The sequence below is a fragment of the Phyllostomus discolor genome, chromosome 1 (genome assembly GCF_004126475.2).
Source record: "Phyllostomus discolor isolate MPI-MPIP mPhyDis1 chromosome 1, mPhyDis1.pri.v3, whole genome shotgun sequence".
Taxonomy (NCBI): Eukaryota; Metazoa; Chordata; class Mammalia; order Chiroptera; family Phyllostomidae; genus Phyllostomus; species Phyllostomus discolor.
Window position 1 is genome coordinate 156,590,401 of NC_040903.2, and position 25,987 is coordinate 156,616,387.

The window sequence follows — 25,987 nt, forward strand, 5'->3', positions numbered from 1 at the left end:
TGAGGATAAGACTGAAGTTTATTGGCAATAGGAGGTTAGCCATTGCAGTGACAAAATGACAGTGAGCTGCTCAGCCAGTCTTCTTCTTTTCTTGACATCTGGGCAGTTAGTCATGGCCAAATCCAACCAGTGTGTCATTGGCCCTTTGTGCCATCTCACAGTTCTGGGTGGGACACCATGAAATCCCTGGGGCCTGAACAGAATCCTGGGGAGCTGTGCAAATGGCACAAGGGACTATCCATCACTGACATCTCCTCTGCTTCTCACATCAGAGCCCTACACAGCCTCTGTTGTGGTGGGGAATGGCACAGCTTGCATTTGAACTTGCTCCTTTTCCTCAAGCTCAAAATCCACACATTCATCTCCTTGTCCTATAATTTATAATGTCAAGTCAACATAGACATTCTTGTAACCCTTGATATCCTTAAACTTGTTGCTCCTCAGATTAGCTTGGATCTGCCTTTGGCCACTCTTGAAGGGGACCGTCTTTAGAGTGATGCTGGCTCTGTGTTGGGGTTTAAGGACTCCAATCCTGCAGTGGAGAAAGGACAATGTCAGAAAACTGTAGGCATTGTAATCGCCCTGAAGCCCTTTTCCACTTAGCAAGCTGGTCTCCCTTTTCCCAGTGTTCTGAGAGCCTGGCCTGGGAGCCCATGTCCAGAAAGGTCAGCGCTGACTGTGGGATAAGACAGAAGAGAAGGCTGATTACCCCCAGCACTCACAAGACTCTCTGCTGTTTCTTGAAGAGACCACTTCCTTCCACGGTCAGCACACAGTCTGCAACCGGCTCCGAGAGAGGATTTGAAAATATCACCTGGATGGTGAGTGGCTGGTTCACAATGGCTGCTCCTAGGACCTAAATAGAGAAATCCAGAGGAGAGGAAGGAGTAGGGAACTAGTCTCATTCTTCAATTCGCCAAACTCTCACGGAGAGCACTGTTCCCTAGATCTGTTTCCTGAAGAACTGGACTTCCATGGCCTGTGTTTTTCCAACTATGGGTTAAACCCAACTTAATGGGCCCTGGCCAGTGTGGCTCAGTTGGTTGGAGTATTGTCCTCTAAACCTAAATGTCACAGGTTTGATTCCTAGTCAGGGCACATGTCTAGGTTGCAGGTTCAGTCCCCGGTCTGGGCACATAGAGAGGCAACTGTTTGATGTTTCTTTTTCACATCAATGTTGCTCTCCCTCTCTCTCCCCCTCTTTTCCCCCTCTCTCTAAAGTCAATAAGCATGTCCTCGGGTAAGGATTAAAAAAAAAAAGAGAGAAAAAAACAATGTGATGGTTTGTCATTAATATTAAAAAATGAAATAGAGGAGAAGAAAGTATCAGTGTACATCACACAAGATACTGTTATGTGACACTTTTGCTTCATTTATACATGTATGAATGTTTGTAAAGTATTTTACATCACTCAATCCTGCATATGGGAAATCCTGCATATGGGAAATCCTGCATATTGGGAGACTCCCAATAAATTGGGAGTCTCCAGTGATGTTTCCTCTGTTCCAAGGATTATCTCGAAGTGTAAAGTAATCAAGAGCTTCCAAAGAATGCTCGTGCATAATTTGAGTAGATAGAATATTCTTTGGCAGTTTTTGTTGTTTTCTTCTTATTGCAATTCCACACTATCCCTTCCCTCTCTCTTATCATGACTGGCTCTTTTCTTTCATGTGTAGAGTTTATTCAGGGCTGTAGAGATAAGGAAGTAGCCTCAGCAAACCTAAAGGCGCTTTTGGAAACCCTCCCTAAAACAGACTCTTGGGGCTGGGCTTGCCCGGTGCATGCCAGCAGAGGGCGCCATGGGCTCTTGTGGCAGGCTCCGGGAGGCTGCTTGGCAGTGGGGAGGCAGCACTGGAAGGAAGGGACCTACAGAATGTCAGAGCAGGAGGTGTCCTCAGAAGCCATCTAGTGTAATACTCTCAATTCACAGTTCAAGAAGCAGTGACCCAGGGGTTTGTCCAAGGATGCACAGTCAGGCAGTGTTCTCCCCCTTCTTAGGTCCCTCCCATTTGAGTTCATGTTGACCTTGGGGAAGGCCAACAGTGGGAGGTGGCACAAGAGAAGGAACTCCCCATGGCTGCTGCTTAAATTGCACCCATGGCATCTAATGGTGCAAGAGGATGGAGATGTCACCCAGTGTTTTCAGACAGACCTCCCGACCCAGGTGGGAGGTGCCTGGGAGCACCAGAAGAGGCAGAGGGAGGGAGGGGCTGCTCTCCTGGGCAGGCTCTCAGAGGGCTCCACCTCCTGCAGCTGATTCAAGGAGTCCCCAAGCCACCTGCACGGCTCTTGCCTACATTAATCACGATGGTGGGATACACTAAGGTGATGATCTTGTCCACCAGGATCTTCTCGGGACTGCTCTTCTCTTCTCCCAGGGCACTGATGCGAATCAGCTTGTCTGTTGACAGGTACTGGCTGTACTGGGAATAGGGGATTTGGCAGGGATGGGTCTTTGCTAGGAGAGAACACAAGGATGAGGTGAGACTGCTGGGGAAGTCAGCTGGGCCTGGTGGATATGGAGACCCCTTTACAGAGAGAAGGAAGCCCACATGTGCTGAGCCCCAGTGAAGTGGGTACCAGGTGTTCGGATGAAGAGACTGAGAAGTGAAACGGCTTGCCCAATGTTATCCTGCTGATAAATAGGTGAGCTGAAATTCTAACCAAAGTTTGGATGTCTCCAGCGCTCACGTTTCCCCCACTAAGCCAGGCTACTTTCCTTGGGGTAGTGAAGGAAGGGTAGGAGGAAGAAGAGGAGACAGGAGGCAGAGGGGAGGAGTTGGGGGAAGAAGAGGAATCTGTGCTGGAAGGGATACCAGAAAGATGGTATCACAGGGGTCTGCCCCACAACCCTTGTTGGCTGACTTGACCCCACTGTGTGTGCACAGTGTCCCCTGCGTCTGTACCCAGAGCCCGTACCTTCTTCAGGAAAGAGCTTGATGAAGGCGGTGTCCTGCCAGAATGGGGGTAGGGGACTCCCATCGTGCAGCAGGGACTGAGCACTCAGGTTCACCTTGAGGTCCTTGAACTGGAGCGACATGTTGACGGCCAGCAGGACAAACCTTATGTCCTGGCCCATGTTGGGCACGTCAAGCAGCTGGAATTTCAGGGAGACCTCGATAACATCGCTGGGCCGAAGGGAAGACCTATCCAGGCTCCGAGGACTGTCCTGGCTCAGGGGCATGGGCCTGGAAGGCTGCGAGTCTGCTCGGTAGTGGCCTTGGGACCCTCCAGTCTTCAGCTTCTGAAGAGCCTTCAGAAACACTTGCCTCTCCTGGGGCGACCCTGCGGGGGCGGAGACAGCACCAGCTGTGGGCCAGGCTGACCCGGGGGCTAAGCCATGGCTGGACATCTTTCCCAGCAGTCCCACCAACACTGCAGGGTTGTTAAAATCTTCATTTCCAACAACAAACACTCCTTACAATTCATCAGGTGCTCTCTGAGTATCAGGCTCTGCTGAGCACATCACTCCTTTCATCCTCACGTCAACCATGAGAAGGATGTATTATTATTCTAGATACAGACATGGAAAAGGCTTAGAGAGGTAAGGTCAGTTGCCCAAGTTACACAACTTGCAAGCGTCAGGGTTCAGGTGGAAACCAAATCTGCCCAATTCGAAAAAAAAACAAAACTGCGCTTGTGACTAAAAGACTATCGTGCCTTCCCTATGGGAAAGACAAAGGCCCACAAATATGGAGAATGAGACTTTTAAAGACAACAGAACATGATGCGATTTCCTGTTCCAGCACCAAATTATCAGTCAGGTGTAGACTAATTCCTGGAAACCAAGAGACCAAGAAGCCAGCGGGAGGAAAAAAGAAGAAATTCAGGCAAGCTGAGTTTCCAGAGCACCCTGACCTTAGTCCTAGGGAGGCGATTTTGCCAGGAATTGCAGGAACACTTAACGTGTTATCCTAAAAATACCAGCAGCTGCAGTCACTGAGCACTTGGTGTTTCCAGGGCCCACTCCACTCCTCTAGTGCATTCCCACAGCCTCTCCAGGCAGAGGCGGCTTTTGGCCCTTTGCTCTGAGGATTGTTCTAAGTTCTGTTTCAGGCAGAAGAGGAGCTTGAGTCACTGGCTTCATGGACTCAAGGAGGTATGGATCAGATTTAGTTCATCTGTGGTCTGTTCCACCCTCAGACCTGGTCAGGCTGGGTGGGAGGAGACAGAATACTTCCTGGATGAGCATCACACTGAGGAATATAGCTTCAGAACCTCCAAGTTCACAGGGGAACCCCATGGACCTTGTAGCAGTTGCAATCCATGTCCTACCCACACCACCTTGGCACTTGCCATTTCAGTGCCCACGTGCCCCAATTTCAAATTCTAGCATCTGCTACTATTTGCCTGAGGTTTTCCCTGCCGTCAGAGTGGACTCTGCCCTTGCATGGGGCAGTGAAAAAGTGCTAGGGAATTTACACCCCCCAGGAGCAGCCCTCAACCCCTGACCAACAGCAGTTGGTAGATAAATAATAGCCCCTTGCCTCTTGGGTGGGATGAATCTAGGGTATTGTTCTACACTTTACAATGAATCCCTGAGAGGAGGGCCAGATTTAGCAAATAAAAATAGAGGGCCATTCAAGTTAAATTTCAGGTGAACAACAAATAATTCAGGACATGGTTAAACTAAAGCACGATTCATCCTGTACTTTCCCTGGCAACACCACTGGCAGAGCTCCCTGGCGGGACTGAGCTCTGGCTGCCCACAGCGCTAATGGGCTTGATGAGACAGCCGGCATAGCTTCATCCCCTTCCCTGTCTCACTTGCTTACTCTCCTTCCTTCCAGGAGTTCCTGGATTGCCTCACAGATAAACCACTTGCAGTTGAATTCTTGCCTCAGGATCTGTTTCTGGGCACCCCAACCAAGTTAACTCCAGAGTGGATGGGAGTGGGGAGCCTGGATGGTACCTCTGGGCTGTATTCAGTGCCTGTCTCTTGCTGCGTAGCCCCTTACTGGGCTTGGTGTCTGGAGTGTCTCTGTGTTGGCCCTAGAGGTCCACACAGACAAAGCACAGACACCCACTTGCCAGCATTCCCAGTGGTTTGCTCAGCTACCCGCCTCCCCTACCCCTACACATTCCTGACCTGCCTCTGCTCAGATCTTGCCCCTTACCCTGCTTCTGGCCCTTGTGGACTGAATATATTTGTCTGGCTCCCTAGTGATCAAATCTGGTGGTTGGTCTTCCTCAATTTTCAGGAATTAGTCCACAGCAGATTAACCTAGCTGCCCCCTTTCCCCTCTGGCTTGGCTAAGAAACTCCTGCCAGGCCTCCCACCTCTCCACGCCATCCTCTGCAGGGGGTGGGCGTGAGAGTGAACGTAGGCCTCATATTAGCCTTGGTGCTGGCTGATGGTCTGGCCTGTCCTCCAAACACTTGACAAAACACAGTAAATTAAACAATAAGTTAAATAAAATTAATTAAATTAATTAATAAGAAACCATTTACTAAATCCCCACCATCTTCAGTGGGAGGCTGAATTTTAGAGAAGACTGGAATGAGGAATTCTTATACTGTTGGTGACCTGCCTGTCCATGGCCCTCTAGTCAACGTGGACATCTGTGGAGGGCGCTCAATGGCCTGTGGGAGGTGGGGGATGGTGGGCATGAGGAAGTGAGGTAGTAGGGACGCCTCAGCTGGTAACTTGACACGGAAGGGCTGAGGAGACAGTGGACTGGGTCCTGCCCCACAGACGCCCTCTGATCCCCAGAGGCCTGTCCCAGCCGGCTGGGAGTTTCCCTGGGGTAGGGGGTGGTACACACAGGATTTAGACATTGAGGGGGGCTGACTTAGACATACCTTCTTCGTACTTGTAGTTCTCTGTGACATCATCCCGCTCATCGCTGAGGATGCTCTTGGTGCTGATAAAATTGCCAACAGAATTTGTGTCCCGGTGGAGTCTCTGCTCCTTCCCTTCATGGATGAGCCAGGACACACAGTCGGCATTCACCATGGAGAAGACGAAGGCCGTGTCGTAGCTCAGATCCACATCTCCCTCCTTGATGGCTCTGACCGAGGCAGGGCCGCAGCAGTACAGGCCTGAAGGAGAACAGAAGAGCCACGGTGGGCCAGGGTGATTGCAGTGGGACGGGCAGGGGCAGGGGCGGTTTCTGTGGGAGTGGGTTCTGCCTTTCTTCTGGAGAGCCTCACCATTGCTGGTCTCCTGAGGTGTGGCGTCCAACACCTGCCAGCCTCCATAGCCAGGAGGGAGGTCCTTTCGGGCCATCCAGCACTCATTCCAGACATGGAAGTTCCTTAGGGAGAAGCCAAGGGAGTCAGCGTCAAATAAGCTAAGGGAGAGTTTGCAGGGCTTGTGTTCCTTCTGGAGGAAGGCAGGGGACGACGAGCAGATGGACTGCCAGATGGAAGGACAGACTTGGCACCCCCAGGCCTTCCAACCTCTGTGGGTGAGTGGTGACAGCTCTTCTTCTGGTGAGCTGCAATTTGCCCTGCAAAAGGCTTTCTTCTATTTGTGAAGAGAGAAGAACAAAGGCTTCAGAGCCAACACTCGCTCTCTCTCAGAAAGGTCCCTGCGGCCCTTTCCTGTGTGTCCTGTTGACTCACGAGCCAGTTATGGTCTTTGTGTCCTTGGCTTGGGGATACCAAACCCTGGGGCTGGTAAAAGTGGGCACAGGGGGTATGAGAGGGCATCAGCTTCATGGGCACACTCCTGCTGGTGGGGTTTGCCCTACAAAGAGACTGAGAAGTTGTCTCCTACCAGACAGTGTCCTTCTTATTCTCCAGAATCCTGCCCGTGCTGTCATAATACTCATCTATGATCAGGTTTCCGTCTGTGTCATGACCAGAGTCAAAGTTGGTGATCACGCGGGTGGGGATCCCCAGGCACCTCATCACTGCAAAGAAGGCAGAGAACCTTTTGGGGTTGTGGATTCAGGAGATCTATGGATTCCTGGATTTAGGGCCCCGGGCCCAGGGAAATCATTCATTTGGCAACTCAAGGACCAGGCAGGAGCTGTCTGGGGCACTGGGTTGGTGACACTGCCCACCTTGCTGAGCTCCTCTTCCCGGTGCTCACAGAGCACACTCCACACAAATGCTGTGGATTGCTTGGCAAGCACTGCCGGTGCCAACAGAAGGTTTAGCTCATCATGGGTCCCCCTGCCTGGGCCAGCAGGATGGGACAGACATGCCTCCTTTGGCAAGACTCAGTGGCCTGACTCAGTCTCACTTTTCTCCTGACCATAAATTTCCATCTGCAAACCAAATAGCTGGAACGTTTTCCTTTCTGTGGTAAGGATTGTTGGCTGAGGGCATCAGATCCTTAGGCACAGAGTCCCGTGGTTTGGACTCCCCCTTTTCTATGACTGTTTCATATTGGCAGCTTCTCAAGGAAAACACCACTGATTCAGCCAGGAAGGGAAGGAAACTGTAACAGGAGCCTAGAAAGGTGAGTCTGTACCTGGTGGAGAAATTCTGGATAAGAGGTAGAACATTGTCTTCATTCCTGTAGGAGCAGCCCTGTCCTTTGCCAGCCAACTTCTTTTCTTTGTCCTCTGCTGTATTTCTCCCACTCTGCACTCTTCTGAGAGCAGCAGTGTCCCCCTAGCCCATCCTACCACCAAATACCCTGGGGATCCTTGGTCCCATAAGTCTAACAGTGACAGCCCATCCAATTCAACCATAACCATAATCGTACTGTAATGTCTACCAGCAGGCACGGTGTTGTTTTACATATATTGCACTCAGGGCAACTCTACACAGAAGCTGCTGTTATTATTCCCATTTTACAGATGAAGAATTAGAGGCTAAGAAAAGTTTGCTTGCCTCGACCAAAGCCACACAGCCAGGAAGCAGCAAAGCCATCCCTCAGATCCTGGTTCCACTGCTATGCCTGCACTCAGTCCTGCGCCCAGCCTCCAGTACCGTGCACGCAGTTCAGCGTTCTAGCATTTTCACATCACCCCACATCCCAAGCACTTTCCTGTGTTATCAAACATTTGCCAAGATTTCCACTGCTGGTTATTTCTACATATTTTGTTGGTTTCCATTTTTTCCCCGTTGTAAATAATGCTGTGATAAACATCTTTACAGAGCAATATATTTTCCTCCCTTGGGACAGGTTCCAGCAGGTAAAAATGACTGAGTAAAAATATAGATATTTCTGAGGGATCTTCATAGATACTACTGTCATTTTTAGAAGTGTTCATAATATTTAGTTTAAATACTTATTTATATTAAGCATTTAATTGCTTATAGATTTTAGTTTGAGCTCCTCCTTATACTTCGGCACAAAGCCTCTCCCAGGCGAGGGTGTCGGCACACCCCTGGATGTAGCCCAGGACGGGGAGGAGGAAAGCCTGAAGGGGAACCTGGAGTTCTCCTTGGAGTGACAGGTCTGCACAGGGCCAAGGAACAAGGGCAGGGAGTGAGCAGAGCTGACAAGCGAGTTGTAGGTGGAGGTGACACAGGACAGCCTCAGCAGGGAGGGTGAAGTTTAGCAGAGCTGTTGCTGAAGGAATGTGAGACAGGAGTGACGCAAGAGCGTTCAAGTGACTCAGGAGCATTGTGTGGGCCAGGACTTATGCTAAGATTACAGGCAGACGGGTGGATAACACTTATGGTAATAAGAGAACGTGCCACGGAGAGGTGGGTAGGGAGAGCAGGGAGCAAGCCTCCATTCTCACCCTGATGGCGAGTTCATGAATAGCTACTTGAAATGTCAGTGCTGGTGTCAGCTCCTTGCTGTGGCTGGATGGGCACAGAGCGGATGCTCAGTCATGTTGGTGTGTGCTGTCTTTAACCTGCGAACAAGGTTTCTGCAGACTATCACTCCTGAGGATTCCCAGTTTGGCATGAGACTTGGGTGACTCACTGATAATTTTGTGGGAGCTGAGTCCCTTGTAAAAGAGAAACCCATTGGGGGTATGTTTGTGTGTGTGCACCCACAGGCATACACACTCACACTGTGATACTTGGACAAAGGTGGACAAGATCTCAGAGTCGGGAAAGAACTGAAGAGTTCCCAAGGTGTATCACAGAACACCACGCTCCCAGCATGAATTACTATAGCTCTCCACTCAGCCACTGAGCACGTATTCGGTGACAAGTGTTGGCCCTTGCTGTGAACCCGGCAGTGGGTTAGATGCAGACGACACACAAATGGAAGACATTCCCGCCCTCCAGGAGGTGGCTTCCTTCTGACTGGTGGTGGACGCTGTCCTTATGGTACGTTAAACCATGAAGTCTGTTTCAGGACGGGCCACGAAGGCCTGTCCCCAGTTCTGCCCCTCCACCCCTTCCCCTGCCTCCCCATGGAGAAAGGTTGCTCCATTTTTATAAGAGAAATTACTGGAAAGTTAGAGTTTGATTTATTTATTCATTGAAATTCATTTGGTTAACTTTGCCACCACACTTTCATAGCTCACACTGAAAAACAGAGTGAAAGCTCCAGCTAGTAGACTGAAAGTAATTGCATTTAAATGTGATAATTTTTAAACAACTTTTAATTTCTCCCTGGTTGTATTAAGCTTCCAAATGGTAAAAGTACTGCTTCCTGCTCCTTCTCCCATGCCTTTAACTGTTCCCCATAACAAGATGGCTTGGTTTTTCACATATGTTATCACAAGGTCATATTTAAACTATTTTCTCTTGTCTGAGATGGCAATGAAACCTAAAACTGCTCTAAAAAAATAAAGCCTATTTTAAAAATTACAGGGCATGTAAAGAACCAGGGAAATATCATAATCAGAAAAAATTTCAGTCAATAGAACTAGATCCAGAAATGACAGAGACAATGGAATGAGCTGACAAGGACTTTCAAACAGCTATTTTACACACTATAAATATGCTCAAGAGAAAGTAAAGGAAAACATGAATATAATAAGAAAAGTGGAAGATAAAGAAAAGGCCCAGTGGAACTTGTAAAGGTGGAAAATATGCCCTGGCTGGCGTGGCAAACCAAAAGGTCACTGTTTCGATTCCCAACATGCCTGGGTCGCGGGCCAGTTTCCCAGTTGGGGACATGCGAGAAGCAGCTGTTCCCCCCCACCCTCTTCCTCTCTTCCCATCTCTCTAAAAGTAAATAAATAAAATCTTTTAAAAATAAAGGTGAAAAATACAATCTATAAGACAAATAACATACTGGACAAAGTATTGCACAAAGATAATAATATACTTTTCACGAGCACACTTTCAAATACAATGCTACGTATTAAATACATCTAAATGTTTCCCTATCCTGGGGGGAGGTGATGGAAGTGGATTATGAGATAAATGGGAGAAATCAATTAATTAGTTATATTTTTTAAAATGAGAGGCCTGAAGCAGACCTATTATGACAAATCCATGACAGGAGGAATATGATTAATTTAATCCTAAACACTCCAAGGAACAAAGGAAAGAAACTAAAAAAGTGGCAGAGAACATAGGGAACTGGAGTTTGGGGGATGGCCAGAAATATCTTTTAAACAAGAGCCCACCAGACCTTTGGAGCCTGAGAGGCGGAGATGAAAACACTATGAGACTAATTATAATGGCTGACACTTACATAAAACTAAACACATGCCAGGCATTTTCCTAAGTGCTTGCCATATATTAACCCACAACCCTGTGAGGGAACATTCCATACTATCCCTGGTAGATTTGTGCTTAAGTCAAAGGTTGAGGCAAGATAACACGCCCGGGCCTTGGCTGACATTCCTTCTTTGAGAGGAAAAGGCTTGGTAAAAACAATGAGGAAGAGTCATTGTATTGCAACGAAGATCATAAGGTACTTCACAGTGAGAAGAAATCTTAGATTAGTTTTAGGCGAAGAGAGGAAGGTCCAGCCCCAAGCACTCAGCCTCCTCATTTTCACGCCGTTTCCACCGTAGCTTGGGGCCTAGGGCCCTACTTCACAGAGGAGGGGATGATGCCACATAAACCTGCTCACAGTCACACGTTCAAGTCTTCCGGCCCTCACCCCTCACTTCTGCCCTCACCCCTCTACCCCATGCACTTGTGGGCAGGAGCCTACCAAACCCAGGCACATTTCCAGGATGCCTGGCTCAAAAAAAAAGCTTTGTTGAATAATTCACATACCATAGAATTCACCCTTTTTAGAGCGTACAATCCAGTGGTTGGTAGTATATTCATAGATTGTACAACAGATCCCACTATCTAATCCCAGACCATTTCATCGCTTCAAAAAGAAACTCCATGCCCACTAGCAGTCACTTCCTTTCTCCCCTCCCCCAGCCCCAAGCAATCACTAATCCGCTCTGTCTCTGTGAATCTTCCTATTCTGGGCATTTCACATATATGGAATTGTGCAGCAGGTAGCTTTTGGACACCTGGCTTTGGGGAGAATCTTCAGGCAATAGAACATGGTTGTCCCCTCTGTTCCTTTGTCACAGCACAAGGCTTCCAGGCTGTTCCACAGACCTCAGCCAAGGGCTGAGGGGCCTGGCCTTGTCACAAGGAGTGGATGGCCAGGACGGGAAAGACCTAGTGACTGAGAGCTGCAGGCAGCTGGCCCTGAGCATAGGAAGGGTAGGCCATGGATTTCTCTGAACTTCTCAGGGTAACAGACAGCTAAACGGATGTCAAGAAAACAAGCCATCCAAAAATTACAACACTATCCTTGATGCATCCAAAGTCTTGTTCCTGTGATTTTCCTTAGGAACTTGAAGTTGGTGCGTTCACATTTAGAAAGGCAGTGCTGGGAGATGGAGCTGCTGGGCGGAATGTACTTCTGAGTCAGACAAGAGTCACTACTCAGCCTCAGTTTTTTTTCCTCTAAAGGGGTGGTAGTGAGAGCTACTTTGCATGTGGTTGGGGGGATGAGAAAGAGTGAAAGTGCTCAGTAGGTGCCTGAAGCACAGGGATGCTGAATAAATGACTGCTGCTAGGAATGTCTGTGCATTGTGTGGCCTGGTGGTTAGAGCACGCCAGGCCTGGACGTGAGCTTAGCTCCACCACACAATTTCCTCATCTGCGAAATTGAGATTGATGCTAGGGCCTACTCCATAAGGTCATTTGGAGGACTGGATGAGACTATCCTAGCTAATACTGAAGACTCCCTGTAGCCAGGCTCTAGTCTAAGAATTCTCCATGTCTGAACTCACTCAGTCCTTTCAATAGCCCTACAAGGTAGGTACTATTACTTTCCCCATCATATGTCTGAGGAAACTGAGGCACATGTTCAGTGACTTGCCCAAGATTACTCAGTCAGATAATGGTAGTGCTGGTATTTGAACCCAAGCAGTCTACCTCCAGAACTCACATATCTCACCATTATGCTGTCAAAGTTTTAGCTCAGGTCCTGGCACAAAAGAAGTCTTCCATAATCATCAGCTATTGTGACTGTGAAATAAGAATAATGCTTTGGCAGCTGAATCGGGTTAAGAAACTTGATAATCCCTTACTTTTATTGGGATGGAGACCAGGTCTTACCTGTTTTTGTATCTAAAAGTATTTGAAGTGCCTAGCATATAATAAGGATGAAATAAATATTGTTGGATGAATGAATGAGTTTTTAAACTGATAAATTCATTGATATATGACATGGTAGCCTTTTGGGGAAGACTGGTGGTGACAGAACAGCAGTTGGACCCACTGCAGCCCACATTTGACCCACTTTGCCCAACCCTTTGCTTCCTAGGTCACTAGAGGGCCATTATTCTCATAAACATTTTAATTGGTCTGCTCTGTTGCATAATCTCCATTCACTGACTCCACCTCTGTCTTCATTCAGTTCTAGACAGCCACACCTCAACCCCTCGCCCTTTCCGTGTACATGCACATACGCCTGGCCCATTGGACTCCGGGGTTTTTCCACGCACAGGAAGACTCCCTCTCTATCGTGCACAAACAAGATCGATCCGTCCTCTGCCTCTCAGTTTTGTGCCTCCTCCCTGGGTGATTCAAACATTCCGGTTTATCCAAATGTCTATGACTCTGGGTAACAAAGCTGTCAAATTACCGGTTTCTGACAGCTGGGGATGGGGAGGGCTGGGGGTGGAGGGATCAAACCAAAAAGGAAAAGAACTCGAAGACCTGGATAAGAGTATGCTGATTGTCGGGGGACAGGGGGAGGATGGGAGGTACAGGTGGGAGAGGGTATAGGGGGGATAAATGGTAATGAAAAATACAATAAAAATGAACTATTAAAAATAAACAAACAAATAAATCTCAGGGATCCTTTGAGCAATCAAAGTATCCAACTCAAGATAGGGCTGTGCCGCTGCAGGGAGGAGTAGCTCGGGATCTCCTCCTCACCAACCCGAGTGAAGTCACCATCTGTGGGTGTTGACAGAAACCTCCTTGTGTCCCTGGACAGAGGCCTCGCTTTTGTTGGGCAGCTCAGGGTTCTCTAGGCTTCCTCCAAGATACTGAAACTAGGCCCAGACCACACATGCACACAGTCTGCACCAGGCTTTATTTTATAGGGAATTTCTACACAAAAGGCCTCAGTCCTCAATAAAACCAAGTTGCAGGGAAATCTGGCCTCCCTGGATTGCATAGAGACTGCTGTGAGTGAAAGCCATACTTGGCATCTCTCCCCAGGTAACAAAAATAACTTCCTGACTGCAACCCAAGTCAGGTACACAGTAGGCATGCCAAGAGGCTGAGAGCTGTCATAGGCATGGAGAGCAGGGGGAGGATGAGGGCCAGGAGCAAGAGTTTGACCCTGGCTGAGGTGGAAGAGCCCCCTCCTGCTACCTGCAGTGTATGACTTCTTTCCTGGTGTCCGTTTCCTCAAAATTCACTTCCTCTGCTTGCTCCTCTTGCCACATGAAAACAAATTCCATTTGCCTTCTGTTCTATGTACCTGTTTTTTAGCTTTTCTTCTACTAATACTACATCTACTCCCTGTCTGAAAAGTTGACCTACCATTTCCCTCATCCTCTAACTCCCTGGCCTGAGCCAGGCCTCCAGGCCCTCAGAACTTATGACCACTCCAAAGTCAATGTCACTGTACTTTGGCTGCCATCTTGCTCTGGCCCCATGGCCCATACCACTGCTAAAGATGCACATTTCACTCTCATAGGAACGTCTTCATTAAGACCATTCTTTGTGCTCATCTGTTTATAAGTTTTTTAATTACTCGGCCTCTCATCTCATTCCTATCTTGCACTGGACAATTTCCAGCCAGGTTTTTAGGAATATTCTGTTAGGTTGCCTATGCTCAGAAAAGGGAAGGGCACCAGGTTCTCGGAAGTGTGTGATTTCTACCTCAAAACCATCCTCTGAAATAAACCCAGATATATGAAGCCTGAGGTTAGTGATGAGGCATTTTTGCTGGAAAAGGCTTCCTTCCAAATGTCTCTTGGTGAGAATTGTGTGAGGAGGACAACAATTATTTGGAGAGCTTGTACATGAGCCATTGCATTTTCTGATAATTTCACCGGGACCTGCCTACTCCCTACCTGTGCACATGACAGCTGCAAAGACCCAGCACTGCCCGTAGCGCACTGGCTGGCAGCCCGTGGCGTGCCACTGCTTCAGGATGGCCACGCTGCCGGTCCACTCCGCAGGGTTGGTGCCATCTGAGTAATTCTCACTCCATTTTCCATTAAGCACCCCACTGTCATCGTTGCTATTGATCTGAAGAGAAGCCACAAGTAGAAGAATTAGGAGCATCCTTTTCCTACACAAGATGTAAGGCCCACAGGCCTGAGATGCAGAGGGGCCATTAGTCTCATTGTACCTGGGAACTTCTAGACCAGCTGGGGAAGGGGTCAGGATGTGAAGCTGGCTATTCTGACTTGTGCCCCACTATTAATTAGTTTATTGTTCTATTTCTGCATACTCTCTTACCTCTCTTCTCCCCATCCTCTGCAAAGCTAGAGCTTGGCTCTGATAGCTTTTAAAGTACTTCAGAGCAAAGAAAATTTAGAAACATTAACAGCATTTCACAAATGAGAGCTACACTCAGGTCTTCCTAAAACACACAATTTGGAATTAATAGATATGACGGCCCACACCCAGCTATTTCAGAGCTCATCTGAGAAAGCCTGTAGCCATATTCTTTCATCAGTCTCATCCAAAATGGCTTTGAAAGAGGGCCTGTGCCTCTCAACTCTTCACTCTCCCATTACTGAGGGTTGGGGAGGGCAACTGTGAGCAGTACAGCTTCCTCCCTCTCTAGACACGCCCTGGGTGGGCAAACCCAGACCCAGCCTCACCATGGCACACACCACCCTGCTGATGTAGACAGGACTTCCCCGAAGGGCACAGTCTGTGGCTGGGTCAGTCTGGAAGTTCAGGTTCTTGTCTAGCAACTCCAGGCAGATGTCTATGATATTCTCTTCAAACTGCAAGGAAAGATGCAAAGAGGCAAGGCACCCATGCTTGGCTCATGTAGATATGGAAAGAAATACATGAGCCACCCCTGCTAACTCTCCAGTGGAGTATGTTTGTGGAATACAAACCCATTTAGAAGGTAACTGGGTCCAGTAGCACAACCACAAACTGCCTCCCAGGCAGGCGCAGGTTCTCAAAGCTCGGGGGTCAGAACTCCCCTAGGTTGCATGCCCTGCAAGTCAAACCCCTGGAGTTTCTTCTAACATGTCTGGCTGAAAAGTCTGTTTCTCTCTCTTCTCTCCTCAATTTCCACACTCTTGGATCTCACGGAATGTTCTTGCTAAAACCACACTGCCTCGTCTTCTACCCCCACCTGCTGATCCAGATCAGCATTGGCAGTTACTGCTAAGGCCGTGGCCCCTGTGATTCAGTGGGGCTGCAGTCTGGATGATAGCATGTGAGTTATGGAAACTTGCCACGCAAGGCAGGCTGGCTCCTTGTCCTTCAGGCCTGGTGTGAATGCCACTTTTTCTGAGGCCTTCCCCTCACCCAGTCTTAGTTTAGCTTCAGAGCTCTGGCTACATTTCTACTCAAGAAGCTCAGTTATAATGGTGTGGCCAAGGATGTTGTCCCTGCCTAAGGATATGCTCTGTCTCTCTCCAGTTTTTCTGGAAAGTCTACACCTCAGACCTGACACAGTGCTCAGCACCTAGTAGGGACTCTGAGCATCTTTGTTGAATGAGAGTCAGTGAATACATTGATTTCCATGTGCCACTGGGCAATAAACAGGACCAGGAGGTTCTCTAATCCACTTTCCCCAGGGACAGTTTCATCAGTTGACTCTTCTGCTTAAAAATGTTCAAAGGTCCCCATGGCCTACAGAATCAGAGCTCTAACCTCCCCTACAAGACATATAAGACCCTCGGTGATCCATCTGGCTTTCTTCTACTTCTCAATGCTCTCTCCCTCCAGCAACGCCAGATTCCTTATAACCCCAGCAGCAAGCCAAACCATTTCTTGCCTTGGCATCTTTGCTCCGCCTTCCCTCTACCTGGGATATTTTCCCCCACCTTCCTTCTCTTGGTTAACTTAGTTCTAGCATCTCCACTTCCAGGAAGCTTCCCTGGCAGCCCCATGGCCAAGCCAGTGCTCTTGCTCCAGGCTCTCAGAACACCCTGTGCCTGTCCAGCAGTCTTTACATATCATGTTGCATGATAACTGACCTGCTGACTGACTGAGTCCTCACTTCACTGTGGGCTCAGGGACAGTGATTTTTCATTTTTATATTTCTAGCACCTAGAGTCCTGCCTGGCACTGAGCAGGCATTCAAAACCTGTTCACTGAATAAGAGAGAAGTGAGGAGGACCCAGGGCTCAGAAAGCAGCAGCTCTTCACTTCTGTTTCTCATGGATGACAGGACTCCTGTGTGGGGACTCTCTAGGATCCCCATGCGACCATGCCAAGTGAGGGGTTGGGCAGGTCAGTTGGGGCCAGTGTAGGCTGCTATGTTTCATCTTGACCAAACCCACCTGGGGGTACTAGGCTGTGCCTGAGGCCACATATGCTTAACAAGTCCAGGATAGGAAGCCATATCAAACTGAAACAAGGCTCCACAAGCACCCCCCAGGATTTCCCAAGCAACACCCCTCTGGGTGGCAGGGCTGGTCTTCTTCAGACAGGGTTCCACTGCTGGGGTTCAGCCTCAAGAACCCTCTTTCTGGTTCTGGGCTTTCTGGAGCACCTGCTGTAGGCTGAGCTTTACAGGCATGCTTTTAGCAAGACAGGAGTTTTAGAGCATTGAGATTAATATGATGCTATTTTTACAAATAAAATCACATGTTTTCAAGTATATGTGGAAAACAAAATATTGAGGAACACACACTGGAAACACAGTTAACAAATAAAAAACCAGGCACCATTATGGCCAATGTCATTGTTGTCCCTTCATTCTCAACCTCAAACTCAGTGGAGTTCCTGGGAGGGTGCCTTTAGCTGCCCTTCCCTTTCTAACCGTGTTGCCCAAATTAGACATGATCAGCAAAGAACACTTTCCAACTCTCTCTAGAGCTGCTGCTCTAGTTCCCTGGAGTCACATCTCACATCTTCCTAGTACCATTAGGTCCCAATTGTCAGAAGTTCTAGATGAACCTTGCATGAGGGGCACCCTCCCACCCCCACTCCTGCTCCCCTCACCCTTGGATGGGCCAAGAGTAGGGCTGAGACTCACCTGTCCATAGTTCCAGGGGCAGGGGCGGATCCAGTTCTTGCTCCCTTGGTAGATGAAGCCATAATCATTCATGACATACTCCTGCCTCTGGGGCTCACTCTCCAAGTAGACAGCATCCTCTAGGAATCAAAATGGGAGAACACAAAGCAGAAACGTCATCTTGCCCTTCCCGCCCCATTCTCCTCCCCAGAAGGCTTGGAAACTGAGCTCTGAGGAGTGCACTGGGTGACAGACACCAAGAGGGGAAACAAGACCTGCTCTCCACCATTCCTCAATGCCGGCAACAAGTGCAATGTCAGCATGTGGTGGAAGAGGAAAAATTTATCTTTGGTTGAATTTCTTGGTTTGCAAAGCACATTTACAACCTAGCCCCATTTTAAGATTGAGAAAACAGTCTCAGAGTGATAAATAACTTGCCCAAATCACACATAAGTACAGGGTGAAATATGAGTGCAGTGGCTCCATCCCCTGTGCTCTTTCTGCCATACTCAATCCTGCTTAGAAAAGAGCAAACCAGAATTTAGGGGTTGGCATTGACCTCATCATTTCTTTTGTAGGGCACAAGATTTAAAAGAGAAAAATCCACCAATATAATTTTCTTCCCCACATCCCAGAGGGCCCTCAGTACAATCTGAAACCCAGTCTTGGAGGTCAGGAGGTAGGGGTGTGTGTGTGTGTGTGTGTGTGTGTGCGCGTGTGTGAGGGCCAATAGGGCGGTGGGAGGTGGTTAGAGATATTAGAACCTAGCCAGTGTTCTGGGTTCTGACACAACTCAGCAGGCCCCCTTGATATAAGGTTGGTGGTGGTGCAGGTAGAATGAGAGGGAGGAAGGAAGAGGAACACCCTCTAAGTCAGAAGTGAGAATTTGCTGAATTTAGCCTCTGCCCCAAATCCCACTGGAGCCATTTTTACTCTTAACTCTTCCTGTACTCTTCCTACTCTTCTCTCCCGGCTTGTCTTTCATTCTGCCCATAACGTGTAGTAGGTCTAAGTAACAACCTCCAGGTAGATCTAGAGAACAGGGATTGTGGGACAGGTGGTGCTGGGATATTCCCTGTAGCTTTGTTTGTCTAAGACAACAAATAGAAACAGCCCAAATGTTCATAAATAAGGAACCAGTTAAAGACATTTGATGCATCCAAATGATGGGGTAATTGTAGCTGTTGAGAAGAATGTATTAATAGGAAAATATGTCCAGAGTTGAATTCTTCAATGAAAAAAAGAGCATTCTGCAACCAAGATGCCCATCAGTAAATGAATAGATCAAAAAACTATGGTACATTTACACAATGGAATTCTATGCAGCAGAAAGAAAGAAGGAGCTCCTACCCTTCCCAACAGCTTGGATGGAGCTGGAAAACATTATGCTAAGCGAAACAAGCCAGGCAGTGAAAGACAAATACCATATGATCTCACCTTTAACAGGAACCTAAACAACAAAACAAAGAAACAAGCAAAATATAACCAAAGACACTGAAATAGAGGACAGACTGACAGTGACCACAGGGGAGAGAAGAGGGAATTTCAGGGGAGAATGGGAAGGGTTTACAGGAACAAATTTAAAGGACACATGGACAAAAACTAGGGGGAGGGTGGCAATGGGAGGGAAGTGGGGAGGGTTGGGGGGGCTGGATTGGGAGTAAAAGGGAGAAAACTGTACTTGAACAATGATTAAAATAAAATTTAAAAAAAGAAAGAGCATTCTTTGTATTAAATAATCCCATTTATGGTTTGTATTGTATAATCCCACACTCATATACATATATTTGATAAATACATATTTGATTAAGCATAGAACATTTTTGTAAGGCTACACAAGATAATGCTAACTAGATTTGGAGATTGGGATAAGGTTTGACTTTTCACCTCTACTTTCTTCTTTTTTGTTTTGTCCTTTATTTTGCAATGAAAAACTCAAGTTAACCTAAAAAGGTATGATAAAGATAAATTCTAACAGTGGTCAAAATTAATTGTAATAGTTTTCCTTTTGAGTAAAGATGACTTGGTTCATAATTTTAAAACTCTAAGTAAGTAAATAAATAGCAAGTTCTCCTTGCCCTGCTTTTTGCTGGTTGGGAGTGGATGCTGAGTACATGGGACCAGGGAGGTTTGCGGATTCCCAGGGAGCTGGGGTTTAGAAATCCTTGATCCTGGCTTTCTGTGGCATTGACAAAAGGACAGAGACAAGGGATCTCCCACTCCCCCACCACACACACACAGCCACCCTGCCTTACCTGGGCACCAGGGATTGAAGAGCAGAATGAATTCCCCGAGCTGGTAGGCCATGATAGACCCTTCGAAGGAGTCAATGTGAACCTTCAAGAGGTAACGACCCACAGCCGCTGTGGGAGGGGCACACAGACTCACCTCCAGGGACGTGGCCCTGTTGGTCTCCAGTGAGGCCATCCAGGGGCTGGGGCTCTGATGATCTGCCAGGCTGAACACAGCCCGAGTCCCCTTGGCCAAGTCTGGCAGCGGTCCTGGAAGCGAAGTAGAGCTGAGGCCCTCTGAGGTAACCTCCCAGCCCCAGAGAACCATCCCCCCACCAATACCTACACACTTCTGTGTGCCAGCAGGGTCCTCACCAGTGTCTGCCACAAAGATGATGTTGTCCAGGCCTGGCTGGAAGCCCCGGCCCCTGAAGTACAGAATGATGTTGAATGCCTGGCCCCGGCGAACAATGAGGTAGTCAGATCTGATCTCCTCTGTGTGGTGCTGCACATTGTTCCAGGTGCTCTGGAAGTCTGTGACGGATAGCTCCAGCCCTGTGATGGGGCAGCGGGGGCAGACAAAAGAGCAGGGTTAGGGAGCTTGGTCCAATCTTGTCCACCACTTACTAGTTGTGCAAACTTGAGAAAGAAGCTTAGCCTCTCTGATCCTCAGTCTCCAAGTCAGTAAAATAGAATCCTTAATACCAGCCTTACAGGGTTGATATGAGGATTAAATGAGGCTCCGTGCATACAAGTGCTTCTTTTTCACGTTTTTCCTCCCTTTCTTCTCTGCTTCTCTAATTCCCTATCCCTTCCTTCCTTCCACCTTCCTGGAGGTGCATGGTTTTCTCTCTCTATCCAATTGCTTCTGGAGCACTGGGCAAGTTCGGTTGTTCCATTTAACCTAGTATGTCCCCATATTCATGCCAGCATCCACTTTCTTGAACACAAGTTGAATTTCACTTTCCCATGTACCAGCATCCAAGTTTGGGAGAAAGTCTCTGGGTTAGCTGCTCCAGAGTTAACTGTCCCTCAGTTAGCTGCTGCGCTTTTAGCAATTTGCTGGCTCTCTGACCACCACTGATGCCATGTGCCCAGTGCTTTGGGAGCTGTGATGCTGAGGGCAGTCACAGAAAGGCCCACTGCCAGCCTTCTAGACCTCCTGCTGAGACACTGACTGACCTCACCGTCCTCTGAGAGTACCTCCCTCAGAAGGGAACTGTGTCTGACTTCTCCGTGCTTGACCATGGTCCTATCATGGTCCCCAGGCACTTGAGATCACACTTTAAATCATAGTTGGCTCACCCATCTTCTCAGTCTATCCATTCATATGTCATAAATCCCTTCAATCCTTCAATTAAAATATCTGTGGTGTCCCTCTGTCCCTTTCCACATTAACACAATTCCTCACTCCTAGTGACTGTAACAGCCTCCATCACGTCTCTTGCTTTCTGTCTGTCATACACCACCCACCCCTTAACACATCGCCAGATTAACTTCCCCAAGACAATTTGATCACCCCATTCTTTTGCTTTGAAAGCTCCAAGATACCCTACAGCCCACCATACAAAAGGCAAGCTCCTTAACCTGACACTCATGACCCTTCATACGTGGCCTTCACTTACACTCACACTCTCACTTCTCACCACTCTCAGCATAGGTCATCCTCTGCATCCGGCCTGTCTTCAAGCAAATGGTGGCCTTACCTGCCATGTATTTTGATCCTGCTGTGGCCCCAGCTCAGAGTGCTCCTTAACTATTGAACCAAATTTCACCTGTCCTCCAACAACTGTTTGAGACCCACCCTCTTCATGAATCCTGTCCCAGTTGGCCCACCCTTCCTCCCTTCTTCGACTGATCTGTAATATATGACCACATCACTCATAGGGAACCTTATCTGCTTAATTGACAAGGAAATATGCTCATTTGTTCACTTACATCAACAAACTTTTACTGAGAGACTACTAGTTTGAGGCTCAGCATGAGATCTTCAGATATTTTTGTAGTTACTTTTTTGTCTGTCTTTCCACCACTAGATTAAACCTATGAGGATGGACACCTAGCTCTTTTGTTTCATCTGTATTTAAATTTTAAGAAATATGAACCAAAGAATTTGACAAAAATCTAACATTCTTTCATAATAAAAATACTCAATGAGCTAATAAGAGAAGAGACTTCCTCAACCTGGTAAAAGGTATTTGTGAAAAACCCACAGCTGACACTATACTTAATAGTGAAAGACTAGATGCTCCCCCTCAAAGACAAAGAACAACATAGGATGTCCACTCTCACCCCGTCTATTCAGCATTATACTGGAGGTCTCACTAGATGGCTATGACAAGAAAGAGAGAAGATAACAAGTATTGGTGAATATGTGGAGAAACCGAAACCCTCATACGTTGCTGGTGAGATTATAAAATGGTGCAGCTGCTTGGGAAAGAGTCCAGCAGTGCCTCAAATGTTAAAAAATAGAGTTACCATATGACCCAGTAATTCTACTAGAAATTCTACTCCTATATCCAAGATATTGAAAACATATGTTCACATAGAATCTGTACATGAATATTGATAGCAGCATTGTTTATAACAGCCAAAAACTAAAAACAACCCAAAATGTCCATCAACTGATTAATGAATTAATTAAATATTGTATATCCATACAATGGAATATTATTCAACCAAAAAAAGGAAGGCTGAATATGAGGTCTGTCCAGAAAAAGTCCAGCCATTGTTAACATAACAAGAATGGCTTACATGACATCGATGTAAGCTGGTAGCCAAGGAGAGTGGACTGGAATGTTCATGTATGAACAATGATGACTTTATTGTACTAGTGAGCAGGGGCAGTAGGTGCCATTGAGTGAGCATGTGTACTGTGTGGCCATTACATTCAAAATGACTAAATGAGTAGAGCAACAAATCTGCATCAAATTTTGTGTTAAGCTTGAACATTCCTCCACAGAAAGTATTCAGGTGGTTCAGAAGGCCACAGCAATGGACAACTGTTGATTGGCAGCTTTATCATGACAATACGCCCACTCATGCATCACGTCTCCTGCAGTTTTTTGGTGAAATATCAAATCACCCAGGTGACTCAGCACCCCTACAGCCCAGATTTGGCACCCTGCAACTTCTGGCTTTTCCCAAATTAAAATCTCCTTTGAAAGGGAAGAGATTTCAGACCATTGATGAAATTCAGGAAAATATGACAGGGCAGCTGATGGCAATTGGGAGAACTGTGTGAGGTCCCAAGGTGCCTCTTTTGAAGGTGACTACAGTGTCATCGTCCTATGTACAATGTTTCTTGTATTTAGTAGCTTCTTCAATAAATGTCTACTTTGCATAATAAATGGATGGGTACTTTTTTTTGTATCCTTGGATACACAAGGATGGACAGACCTTGTGTACTGTAACATGGATCAAAGCTGAAAACATTATGCAGAGTGAAAGAAGCCAGGCAAAAAGGCTACAAGTGATATGATTCAATTTATACGAAATGTGCAGTCTAGGCAAATTCATACAGACAGAAAGTAGATTGTGGTTTAGCAGGGGCTGGGAGGAGGGGAAAATGAGGCATGACTGCTAACAAGTATGGATTTCTTTTTTTCTTTGAAGATTTTATTTATTTATTTTTAGAGAAAGAAGAAGGGAGGGAGAGAGAGGGAGAGAAACACCAATGGTGTGGTTGCCTCTTGCGCACCCCCAGCTGGGGACCTGGCCTGCAACTCAGGCATGTGTCCTGACTGGGAATTGAACCGCTGACTATTTGATTTGCAGGCCGGCACTCAGTCCAGTGAGCTATACCAGCCAGGGCACAAGTATGGATCTCTTATCATAGAAATATAAGCATATTGGTCAGCACATGGTTGGTATTAAAGAATGTTTGCTAGACTGAACAAAGTTTTCTGTCTTTGGCATAACTACCCTGTCCTTATTTCAAATTTCAGATTCAATAAACAGCTTATTGCGGGCCTGTTTACTCTGTGATGTGCAGTATCCTAGGACAGTTATCTTACTGAATCCTCCCCACAACAGTGGAGGCATGAGAAAACCAAGGTTTAGGCAAATTAAATGTCTTGCTCAAGGTAAAACCTAATGTTACAGGCCCAAGTCCTGTACTCTTTCCATTACCCAACAGCTGCCGCCCATTGCTGGCTTTCATTCGTGTTCAGAAAGGACATACAACCCACTGCCAGTCGGGAAAGCAACTGGCTTTTTGCTGGTTGTGGAAAAGATGCTCATTCCTTCTGGAGACCAGTTGACTAGACAGAGCGTGCTAACTGGCCCCAATTCAGGCTGGGCACATGACCCAAACTACTCAACAGGAGTGGTAGCGGCTGCCTGACAGCAAGCACTGGGGCCAGAGCTCATCCTCTGGATACATCCCGGGTCAAGTTAATATCTTCGGCTCAGACACCAGGTATTCAACCAGGAGGTACATCTAACCTTGGGTGTACTTGTTCTTCTTGATGTGCAAGGAGAATGGGGTGAAATGATCAATAAAATAGAAAGAAAATTATAGGAAGAACTTTTAAAATAATTGTCAGTCTCCATCCTAGAGAGATACCCCCACACAAACACAAAGAGGCACAGAGAGGACTATGCAGTGTAACATTGCTTGTGTAACTGAAAAATGCGAATCAGTGTGAATAGCCATCAGTAGGGGACTGGATAAATAAGTTACTTATACCCGTAATACACAATACAATGCAATGTAAAAAAATTGAAAACCTACAGGGACTGAGTGGCATGGATAGAATTCCAGGACATACTGTTGAGTGAAAAAAAATCTAGTTATAGAAAAATATGTACAATATGATTACACCATAGATATATAAAAAAGAAGTCACACATGCTAAATACTATGTATTACATCGAGAATATATATATGAATATAAATATATAAACAAAAGACCAGTAACAGTGGTTTTTCTGGAGATCTGTCTGAGGGTGGGGTGTAAGTAAGGGAATGTAATTACTGCTTTATTTTGCTTCAACTATGTATTGATATATTTCTTGTGTAATTAAGAATTATAAAAATTTAATACAAAACAATAAATGAAGGTAAGGGTGTTATGTACATTTGTAGAGCTTTTAGTTTATTCTTATGATTTCAAACAAGCATTTATTCTTTATAACCACTCTTTCTAGAGAGAGGGAGTTGATACAGATAGAGGGGTAGTGGTGGGAAAATTAGCTAAGATGAGGAAGAGACCTTCTGAAATAGGAGAACAAGAAAAGATGAAGATTCAGAGACTTCTGGAGATGGAAGACAGCTTCAAGATTGTCTAGTCCGACCCCCTCATTTTTCAGGCATGGGGGCTGGGCACTAGAGAAGTGACTTACTCAATATCAAGGGGTCAGCTAGTAGAAAAGGGCAGAAACCCCAACCCCCTAATTCCTGGCCCTGCCCCATCCCACCAGGCCTTGGAAGCAAAGCCTGGCATTGCTGGCATGTTGGCATGCAGCTGTCTAGCTGTGTTTACCTGCTGCCACCTACCTGTCTCCTGATTCTTGGGCTACTACTGATGAATTCTAGAGTTCCTGGAGTTTCTACTCCTTCTGCCTCTGTTCTTTATTTACCCCTTTCTCCCTCCGAATCCACCCTCTCTTGACTTCATAGAGTCTCTCATCTTGCTACAGTTTCTCATCTTCCTTGTCCCTGACCTCCAGCATCCCCTTGGGCCTGCCCTACCTTGTGCCATGGTGGCTGCTTCTGGTGCCCCGGCTGCTCCCCACACAATAGCAGGATGGCCTGGAGCTTCAGGAAACTGGTCCTGGAATGTCTGCTTTCCCTTCCATCCCCAACACTCCAGGAGACACTGAAGGCGGGGCTGGCTGTTACACAGCCACTTGCTTACTGGGCAGATCCCAACTGGTTTTCTCACTTGCCCTCAGGTTTTTCTTGGCAGTGTTCTTGGCTAAGACAAAGTGTCATGGCCAATAATCTGTCAGGGCCTTGTGCTCTGTGGGCCTTTACTAGCTCCTGGGCGATGGGGTATTCTCTGGCAGGTGCTGTGCTGTGGGAGCCAGGTGGGAGAGGTAAGCTGATAGGGATTCTAGGGTCATGGAGAGAAGCTGCACTCCTGCAAGAAGGAGTATCGGGAACCCAAGCCTAGAACTCTTCTTGGCACCTGGCCCTCTCTTTAATCCTGAAGAGTCACTTCCAAGACATCCAACACAGCACAGCCCGTTCTGGATCGCTTTGGTATGATTTGTTTGGTATTTGCTTTTCAGCAGAGGTATTGTCTTGGGTGAGACCTGCCCAGTCCCAGGTGACTCTCAAATAAAAGCAATAGA

General features: G+C 47.1%; 1 protein-coding gene across 1 annotated transcript; it reads right to left on the reverse strand.

Moving 5' to 3' along the window:
* Positions 1-25,531, reverse strand: TGM5 (transglutaminase 5). The gene is made up of 13 exons (XM_028507724.2): positions 25,383-25,531; positions 20,063-20,242; positions 19,712-19,957; positions 17,478-17,596; positions 15,133-15,261; positions 14,374-14,551; positions 6,723-6,858; positions 6,155-6,258; positions 5,804-6,043; positions 2,921-3,286; positions 2,299-2,459; positions 723-856; positions 1-532 (listed from the first exon to the last, which is right to left on the reverse strand). Exons 1-13 carry the CDS (start codon positions 25,390-25,392, stop codon positions 379-381), a joined length of 2,157 nt encoding a protein of 718 aa, XP_028363525.1. The 5' UTR covers positions 25,393-25,531; the 3' UTR covers positions 1-378.
* Positions 25,532-25,987: the final 456 nt, after the last annotated feature.